Source organism: Belonocnema kinseyi, chromosome 9, assembly GCF_010883055.1.
Source record: "Belonocnema kinseyi isolate 2016_QV_RU_SX_M_011 chromosome 9, B_treatae_v1, whole genome shotgun sequence".
In the NCBI taxonomy this organism is placed as follows: Eukaryota; Metazoa; Arthropoda; class Insecta; order Hymenoptera; family Cynipidae; genus Belonocnema; species Belonocnema kinseyi.
Window position 1 is genome coordinate 104,560,685 of NC_046665.1, and position 10,283 is coordinate 104,570,967.

Consider the following 10,283-nt stretch of genomic DNA (forward strand, 5'->3'; position numbering starts at 1 on the left):
TTTTCGAGATCCAAAAAAACTGCTAATAATTTTTTAAGATTTTACATATTTGAAGGTATTCTACAATATTTCAAACAAATTTAAACAAATTTCAATAATTTGAAGATATTCCAAAAGACTTTAAACGTTTTAGGGTATTACTAAAAGTTTCAATAAATTTTTGAGAGCTTAATAACTGCAAGGGATTTTAAAAGATTTAAAAAGATTTGACATATTTAAGGGTATTTTAATAGATTCTTAAAAATTATAAAAATATTTTATTCTTTTGTAGGTATTCCTAAGGATTTTAAAGATTTTAGGGCATTGTAAAAACTTTCAAGGTATTTTAAGAGTTTCCAAAAGTTTCAAATGATTTTCAATATTTTAGGACATTGTAAAAGATTCCAAGGCATTTTAAAGAGACTTAGTAAATTTCAGAGGATTTTGATGATTTTAAGGAATTTCAAATCTCGAAAGGTACATTAGGAAATTTTATAAAATTTCAAAAAATATCAGATTTCATAGAATTTCACAAGATTGTATAATATTTTTATTTATTTCACGGAATTTTTTAACGAGATTTTAGGGTTTCAAAGCCTCAAAGAAATTTTAGAATATTTTCTGTAATTTATTTTATTTAACTTATCCTGAATTTTTTAAAACTCACCTTAAATTCTTAGAAATTTCATCCAATTCTATTGAATTCATTCGAATTTTTTTAAATTCATTTAAGACTTACTGAATTTAATGAACATTTTTATGTTTTCGAATTGTTCTTATTTAACTTTTTTTTCAATTTACCATGAATTTTTATAAATCTTTTCGAATTCTTCTCATTTTCCATCAATGCTTTTGATTTCACTTTACTTTTTGTTAAACCAATTACATTTTTAAATTTCTTATTCATTTATTTAAATCTAACTTGAATTTAATTTGAATTGAAATGTTATGAATTAATCCGAAGTTTCTTTGATTTCGTCTGAAATTACTGAATATTTCATCAAATGTTTTAAAATATTTTTAAATTAAAATAAAATTAGTTACATTATGAATGCATATTAGTCACTTTTCCTGAGAATCAGAAATTATTAATTTATAAATTAAAATTAAAAACAATCTCTTCGCCTGGCGTGCTTGCGAAATTTGGGAATCCTAGATTAATCTAAAAATTTACCTCGCCCATCACCTTATATTGCTTCGAATTTTGATCTTTTTTTATGGTTAGGTACAATGAGAAATCGGTTAGGAGTAAATCAGGCAATTTTATGCACAAAGTTTTGTGACCACCCTGCCTTGGATAGGAAAGTTTTTTCATTTTAAATCGCAATGCGTTTTTCCGGCTTCTTAAGTATTTGTTTATTTTAGGAAGGATATGGTAATAAAAAACACCAATTAACCCTGACCCTAGAAGTTTTGTTTTTTAAGGAAATATTTCCTCAACTGGCAGGAACACCCACAAGCAAAATAATTTATTGAAAATTGAACCACCCTAGTTTCGCGTTACCCCAAAAGGCCACCCATGAATGAAACGGATACACAGGTGGTTCCGGTCAGAAAGCTTATAAGCTTATATCCTCCCTGGATGAGCATTAATGTCACGAACTGGGATTTAGAAAAGCTACAAATCCTTTGCTGAAATTTCTCGAAAATATTTTTCAAGCTTCGTAGAATATTAGATTAGTAAAATACTAATAAAAGGATTTCCCCTATAAAAGAGATACCTTTTTTAAATAATAGCAAACTATTGACCAAATACAATATAATGTAGACTATTATTTTAATGTAAGAAGTCTTCGTAGAAGTAAAATAGCTGATAAGAAGTTGGAAGATTAAACAATACAATTTTTTAAATTAAATTTTGTCTGAAAGAAGATCTCCTTTCCCTTCGCTGAGAATCGAACCACAGAACTTCCGATTGCCGGTTGTCGCTTTCCCATTAAGCTACTAGAGAGATCCAGAGAAGAATCCTTCTTTAGAAATAGACGCATTATAATTCCAGGTGTTACAAGTCAATTTTTTCAAGGAATCTGTATTATTATCAGAGCATAACAGAATTTCTTAACGTCTTTACAGACTGGATGATCTGTCTAGTAGCTTAATGGGAAAGCACCCGATGAGCTGTAGGAAGTTCTGTGGTTCGATTGCCAACGGAGTGAAAGGAGATTATATTTTTTCGAAAAATTTAATTTAAATAATTCTTCATTTATAGCACCATCCAGTCTGTAAAGACTATAAGAACTTCTGTTTTTCTCTGATGATAATACAGATTCCTTGAACAAAAAATGTCTTCAATTTCAAAGCAAAGAGGACGAATTTTCTAGAAGATTGAATTTTCCATCCAAAAATATTATTTTTTAACAAAATAGTTAATTTTCTACCTTTCTAAATGATACATTGGATTGAATTTAATGTTATTTATATTCGCACCATCATTTTCTGATAAGGGAGATATTTTTAGACGACAATCGGATGGGGTGTGAGGGTCATTTTGTTCCCAATCACATGGGAGAAATCCCCTTCTGTATCTATCTGAACCGCTCTGAAGCAATTCTCTTTTTTTCGACTAGTCCCACTAATTTTACGAGCCGTTGACTCCCGATCGATGGTACATGGCATTTCTAGACGAAGCTTTTCCGACACGGATCGTTGCCGTCCGGGTGACGTAATTTAGCAGTGAAGCCACTGCACTCGTATAATAAGATCACCGAGTCTGCAATTTGCCACGTGAGTGCAAGGCCGAATGCAGTTGAATTTTTCATTCACTCGGTTCGCCAATTACAGTCTGTAGGCTTGACTTCAGCTGGAAAGTGTCCATTTTATAGTGGATTGAAAATTGAAAATTGAAATTCAGTAGACGAAAATCATTCAAGAAACCTCTGACTTGTCCTATTTCAAATCCAATTAGTGAAATAAGTGCAAAGCGAATGAGTGCTGGTTTTCTGAAGTGATGGTAAGGCATCGTCCATAAATTAGGGATAGTGGGGCTAAGTTAGCAGTAGGGATAGTCGGCAGTAGGGATAAGTCAGCATTGGGGATAAGTCGGCAGTAGGGATAAGTCGGCAGTGGGGATAATTCAGCAGTGGGGCCAAGTCGACACTTGCTTTAAAAAAAATATACCGTGTGATCTTTTTTTGTTCATAAAAGTGGGAACATAATTATTACGTTGTAAAAAAATTGTTTCAAATTAAACAACAAATTTTTAGACTGTCCTCCCCCACGCCCTGCTGTAACCTCGTTGATAACCGTATTTTTTCTACTTTCCCCTCCTCCAAAAAGTAACTTGAACCAAAATTCTATCAAAAAATAAAAAAGAGAGTTAACTTCTCAAATTTGAAGTCGAAATATAAATTAATATATTTTTGATGGAAAATAGAGTTGTGTAATTTTCAGATAAAAAAAAATTATTATTTAAAACAAAAAACGAATTTTTAACAAAGAAGTTAATTTTGAAATCAATGAAGTGAATCCCAAAAAAATAAGACTAATTTTCTGGCAAGAAAATTATTGTTTGACCAAGAAAACAACTTGAACAAAATAAATTAATTTTTAAAACGACTCTTGAATTTTAAAGCCAAAAAGAAAAATTATTTACTAAATGGTGGAATTTTCAACTGGAAATGTGATTTTTTAAGAAAAAAAGTTTATTTTCGACCAAAAAAATAAATTCTCAACTAGAAATGATCAATTTTCAATAAAAATACCAATTAGTTGTACATTTGAGGTTAAATAGTTGAGTTCAACAAAAAAATATGAATTTTCAACAAAAAATCGAATAGTTACATTTTAAGCCAAATAGATAATTTTTAAGCAAAATACTTTAACCTAAAATATTCTTTTTAAGAACAGAAGATTAATTTTCAAAAAATGCAATAGATAGAATTTCAACCAAAAAGAGGAATCTTCAACCAAAAAATTATTTATCAACAAAGCAGTAGAAGGTTTAGCCAATTAGCTGAACTTCTGACCATAAAAGATAATTTTAAACGAAATAATTACATTTCCAACTAAATAAAATTTTCAATTATATTATAGAATTTTTAACAACAAAAAATCATATTTTTTACATTCAAATAAATTAAATTAAGTCCAAACAATTGAATTGAAACATTGTAATTTTTTTAAATTTAGACTTTCAACCAAGTAAGGGAATTTTGAATTAAAAAAGATGAATTTTTATGAAAATAGTTCAATTTCAGTCAAAAATATGTTCATTCTAATCCAGAAACAGTCCAATTCAACAAACAAAAAAAACGAATTTACAAAAAAAATACTGAAAAAAACATACAATAAAGAAAAAAAATGCAAAACTGAAAAAATACGAATTTTCAACAAAATCCTGAACCAAAACGGAATAATTTTCGAACCAAAAATACAAATTTTCATAAAAACAGTTGACTCTTCAATGAAAAATAATAACTCTTGAACAAGATTTTCAAATTGTTATCAAGAGTGTGAAATTTCAGGATGTTCAAGCGCATCGAATGAAAAGTATGCATTTGATTTTGCCAAAAACTTGGTTATTCATGTTCAGAAAATATTTTTTTTTTAATTTTCAGCCCATATTTGAAGACAAGCAGATTATTCAGAAATTTCTGGAGAAACGATTGTCTAAAGTCGCGTTTCACTAGAAATTGCGGAGTAAGCTGCTCAGCTTCAAATCTTGACTCATAAACAAATGTAGAGGAAATAAAAAAGAATACGATTCAGCAAATACAGATAACGAAAGGAAGTACTTTAAAGGAGCTATCATCCCCATTGACTAGAATTAACTTATCAAATCTATGGCTTATTTTTTGTTAATGAAACCACTTTTAATGGAGAAATTTATTCTTCTAATCTTTTGTTTATTAAAAAATTTTATTTTGAAGCAAATATTTCTTTTTTCTTTTTCAGATCACAAAGCTGAAAATCGACAGCAATCCATTTGCTAAAGGATTTAGGGACTCTTCTCGACTGACGGATTTTGAAAGGTTAGTTTGCAGTATTTAATCAAGTAAATGATTAGAAATACGATAAGGAGTAGATTAGAAAGTAGCAGGGAATCTACGAGTCGTATTAAGTGGCAAATCCTCGATTGGTACTTAATTTGATGAAGAATTGCATCTTCCAATAAGGCACGAGAGGATCCTCTCGTACAAAGAACTTGATGGATTTACGCCTCTCAAGGCTTTATAATACGCCGTGTAAATTTTTATTTAACCTTTACCGTTTCTCAAAGCTCAATGCTTGATTGAATCACTTTTCCAATGTTAAATATCTAAGAAATCATTCTCGATATTAAATTTTAATTAATGCCACCTTTATTGCTGACAAAGGGATTGTTCAAAAACTACGTCCTACTGCCAAGGGCGAGGGGTGCGAATAATAATTATTTGTGTTAAACATTCTACAATTTGGTTGGTGATTGAACTATTTTGTTACAAATTCGTTTCTTTTTTTACAGAAAGTTAATTTTTTTCACTGAAAATTCTAATATTTTATTTTTGATTGAAAATGCATCATTTTTAGTAAAAAAATTAGGTTTTTTGTTGTAAATTCGTGTTTTTTTCAGAGAAAATCGATTTTCTTGGTTAAAAGTTGAACTAATTTGTTTAAAACTATTTTTTTTAATTCCATTACCATCACAGAAAATTCAAGTATTTTGTTGAAAAAAAGACTTTTTTTAATTGATAATATCGGCTTAAAAAATCAACTATTACTTTTGTTCTGAAATTTTTATCATTTCGAATGTTATTGATTCAAATTTAAAGTCTTTTGTCGGTTGAAATATCAGTTATTGTATTTCTAGTAAAGAATTAATATTTTTCATTAAAAATTCAACTACTTGTTTAAAAGCTTACCTTACTTGTTAAAAATTCAACTTTTTTGTTGAAAAGTGTTCTTTCTTACAGAAAATTGTCCTTTTTGATGAAATCCTTCAAAATTCAGTTATTTTGTTTAAAATTCAACTATTTTGTTAAAGAAGTTTTATTTTCTTTAAAAATTTAACTGCTTTTGTGGAAATTCCTCTTTTTGAATTAAGAATTCATATTTTCTTGCAGAAAAGTTTTTAGTTGGAAATTTAGCTGTCTTGTAAAAAATTTGCCTTTATGACTTTAAGATTCGACTATTTGGTTAAAAATGCATCTGTTTGTGATTCGAATTAATTTTTTTTATTGTTTAAAAATTCATCTTTGTAGTTTGAAAAGTCAAATGATTCCTTTTTAATTCGTCTCTTTTGCTTGAAAATTAATCTTTCCGAATGTTTTTAATTGAAATTAGTTAAAATTTTTATTGAAATGTTAAAATTAAAATCTTTTCATGCGCAAAATATTAATTATTATAGGTCTGGTTAACAATTAATCTTTTTTTTATTGAAAGATCAATTACTTGTTATAAAGTTAAACGTCTTTCTTAAAAATTTATTTTTCATTGTTGAAGACTTATAGCTGCTTGTAGACTTAGTTGAAAAATCGACTAGTTTTTTTGAAATTTAATTAGCTTCTTTAAATTCAAACTATTTTGTGGGAAATTTAATTATTTTTTTTTTTTTAAATTAACTGTTTTCTGAAAAATCCATCTTTTTTTATGTAAAAGTTATCCTTTATCTACGTCCAGAAATTGAACTATGTGGTTGCAAATTCTACTACTTTTTGAAAATTCATTTATTTTGTTAAAAATTTCACTATTTTTATTAATAGTCTTTTATTTTTTGTTCTTCTTGAGTTGAAGATTCGACTACTTGGTTAAAAATGTATCTGTTGGTGATTAGAGTTAATTTTGTTGTTGTTGAAACATTCGTCTTTGCAATTCGAAAATTTAAATGATTGTTTAAAAATTCGTCTCTTTTGCTTGAAAGTTCAACCATTTTCTTGTAAATACAACTGCTTTTTTTAAGAATAATATTTTCTTTTGTTATAAACTTCACTTTTTCATTGAAAAATACTTGCTCTTGGTTGAAAATTCCTCGTTTGAAATTACTTTAATTAAAATTAATGAAAATAGTAATTAAAATCTTTTCTTAGTTAAAGTATTGATTAATTTATTTCTGGTTAATAATTTTTTTTTTATTAGAAATTAATTAGTTGTTTAAAATTTGAAATTCAACTAATTTGTTAAAATTTAATTCTTTTGCTTGAATTGAAACTTTTTTTTGACAACTTAATTAGTTTGTTAAAAATTTAACGGTTCTTTTTTAGTAGCGTTTAATTTTTTTAAATTTCTCCATTTGGTTAAAAATTAATCTTTTTGCGTCGAAAAATTGAACTACGTGGTTACCAATTCGACTATTGTGTTGAAAATTTAATTATTTTGGTTAAAAATGCAACTTTTTTTTTTATAAAGCCTTCTTCTTTTCTAATTTTTGAAAATTGAAGATTCGATTATTTGTTTAAACATACATCTGTTTGTGAATCAAGTTCATTCTTCTTTCGATTTAAAAATTCATCTTTATCTTTTTGCATTTAAAAGTCAACTGTCTTCTGAAAAATTTGACTTTTCAGCTTAAAAACTTAAATCTTTCATTGAAAACTCATCTCTTTTGGTAAAAAATTTTTTTTTCATTATGAAAATGCAATATATTTGATTAAAATACTTAAGGGGCTATATAAGATTGAATTCAGCGTAGAACTTCTGCATTCATTTTCTTATAACAAATTATTTCTCTATTTTGGACAAAAATCACCCGATTTCTTCTGTTTTGAGATAGTTTGGCATGTCGAGTCTGTTTTACTTTATGCTCTTATAAAATGGAACCAAAGAAGAGAGTTTGACATGGGGGGGGGGGGGTAAAGGAGGCAGTATTGCATAGTATGTGACGAAGAAGGGAAGGGGAGAAAAAGGTGTTCAACATAGCGTGACGTGGTTTTTGAATGACCCCTAATAACCAAACAACATCCTGAATCTGCCTCCTTATTTTATTTACCCCAACCTAGAATTAAATTCAGTCCCTCTAGTAAAGAGACGACGTACATAATCGAGCAGTTATCCTTTCAGGGAGACGATGGAGACGATGTTGGCTGAGCAGCAACTGCAGAGGTACCCCCACCGGTTTCCTTTCGAGATTGACCAATTGCAGGCCGGGGCAGCCAATAACCTAAGTTTAGAAGAAAAGGCCCTCTGGGCTGCTCAGTCGCAACTTCTCCTGAGGGCAGCTGCAGCTGCTGCAGCACCCTACGCCCTGGTTAACCCCACTCTCGTCTACCCCGGCGCAGCATCAGCAGCAGCGAGTTCCAGTCACCAGCAGCAGCAGCGACAGCAATTGGGCCATCTCTGGTGGGGGTCAATTGGCCCCACCCTTTTTGCTGCAGCTCACCATCAACAGCAACAGCAGTTGGCTGCATCCAGCACCCAACAACCCTCTGGTCCTGCAGCACCCAGACCTCTTTATCCTTCCGCCATGGCTCTTTCGCATCATAGATTTTCTCCTTATCATACATCCCCCACTCCTAAATCTTCAACCCCTGCACTTCCTTCACCTTCACCTTCGAGGAGAGCCACCCCCTCTCCAACGGAGAGTCTCTGCAGAGAGGCTCAGGATTTATCTCCTTCGTAGTGGAGGATTTAGGGCCAAGGCTCGTCGAAGGAATTTCGAGGGTTCTGGTGAGCTGGGTCAGAGTTTTAACCAGAATTTGAAAGAGGACCAGGAATAAGATTGTTGATGGGATGAAGATTGGAAGGCTTGTTCTTTAGTGAATATTAGTTTGGAAATTTTTTGGGGGAATGGAAATTGTTTGAACGTGGAAATATGTAAACGAAAGTTTCTCTGTAGCAAAGAATGGACTCTCTTGTCATATTAAATTATTGTTATTAGATTAGACTCTTACCAAGCGCCCGTTGCTCTGGGCCGTATTCCTCACCAAACGCGTGCTTGTTTCAGACAGGCACCGGCTTGTGCACGTGAATATAATGCGGTGCTCAGGACGCTCGGTGAGAACAGGCGCTTGGTGGAAAAGGCGCTTGGAGCAAAAGACGCTTGGTGAAAAGGGCGCTTAGTGGAAAAGGCACTTGGTGAGAGTTTATTCTTTAGGCTAAAAAAATGCAATTAAAATAAATAAATTTGGGGCAGATTAATGTAAGGAGAAGTGAGAAGCGTTGTACTTGAAAATTACCTCGCAAACGGCCTTCACGAGTCGTGCCACCATCGTACTGAGTACGTTCATTGTAAATATTCGACTCGACGAGATTCGTTCCAATTCGACCCCGCAAATACTATGTACTTAAACATAAACTTACGCATAGACAAACTTTTAAGTATATTCTTGAAACGTCCAGGGTCGACTTTAAAAATGAAAAATTCCCTTACTTTGATATAGAACCTAGAAAATAAAAATATTCAAGTAAAAAAAGATCTCAAAATTAATGATTAATTTTTAAAAAGACACTTTTTTAAATTAAATTTTGTAATCATTAGGTAAAGAGTTAAACTCTAAATTGCTTTCATTTATATTTATGCAAACTTTATTTAAGCTTCCGAAAATTTAAGCTTTAAGAAATTTATTTATTCAAGCATAGCAATTCATATCAATTGAAAGGTGCCATGTAAAAATTGAAAGACTATTTGCTTTTTTATAACTATTTTAAAAATTTATTTGAAAGAATATATATCAGTTTTTACTGATGTAAATATTAATTTTGAAAATAGTTTTTGGGTCGATCATGGATTAAAAAAACAACAGGATTACGTCGATATCAACGAGTACTGTATATACGACCGATAGGTAATCTTGCCTCCATTTGTGTAATATAAGCTGTATATTTCATATCATGGCCTATTGTTATCGTTATTTATGTTCTAATCGATATTAGTTCTCAAAAAGAATACAGAATCCTTCAAACATCCAAATTTTCAAAAATCAACAACCCACGGTAAATTATTTCAAATATTTATATAGAGGTTTTAAGAATTTTTTCTCTAAAAAATGGAAAGGTTAGAACATTTTTTATTCTGCTTGGGAACTACGATTTTTATCGCTACAATGATTAGCATTAGCGTAGATCGTTATATTGTTAACGCTTGTATTGTGAAAAAAAAACAACGCATACCCATTTCTGTGCGAGCTGCTCCCTTGTAAATAAACCCAATAAACTCTTATACCGAGTATAAAAAAAATGATTTATATTTCCTCTATACATTCATTTTGTATTATTTATTTTATGTATTATCTTTTTTAAATTAATTTTGAAAACTAGAAATAAAATTGCATACGTAATCTTAAATATGGAATTCCAGATTTTTCGATTACCAATTTGTTTAAATTTATTTTAACAATTTCAAAACGATCAAATGAAACGGAAAATGTTGTACAAATCCTCCCTTTTCCAGG

The 10,283-nt window shown here is 30.2% G+C and overlaps 1 protein-coding gene across 2 annotated transcripts in view; it reads left to right on the forward strand.

Moving 5' to 3' along the window:
• LOC117179684 (T-box transcription factor TBX20-like) overlaps positions 1-10,046 on the forward strand; it is a 95,571-nt gene extending 85,525 nt beyond the window's left edge. The window contains exons 5-6 of one of the 2 annotated variants that reach the window (XM_033371708.1): positions 4,873-4,949; positions 7,942-10,046. In XM_033371708.1, coding sequence (XP_033227599.1) covers positions 4,873-4,949; positions 7,942-8,512 — 648 coding nt within the window. In that variant the 3' untranslated portion in view covers positions 8,513-10,046. The remainder of the gene's footprint in view (positions 1-4,872; positions 4,950-7,941) is intronic. The other variant, XM_033371709.1, reaches the window with a different exon arrangement.
• Positions 10,047-10,283: the final 237 nt, after the last annotated feature.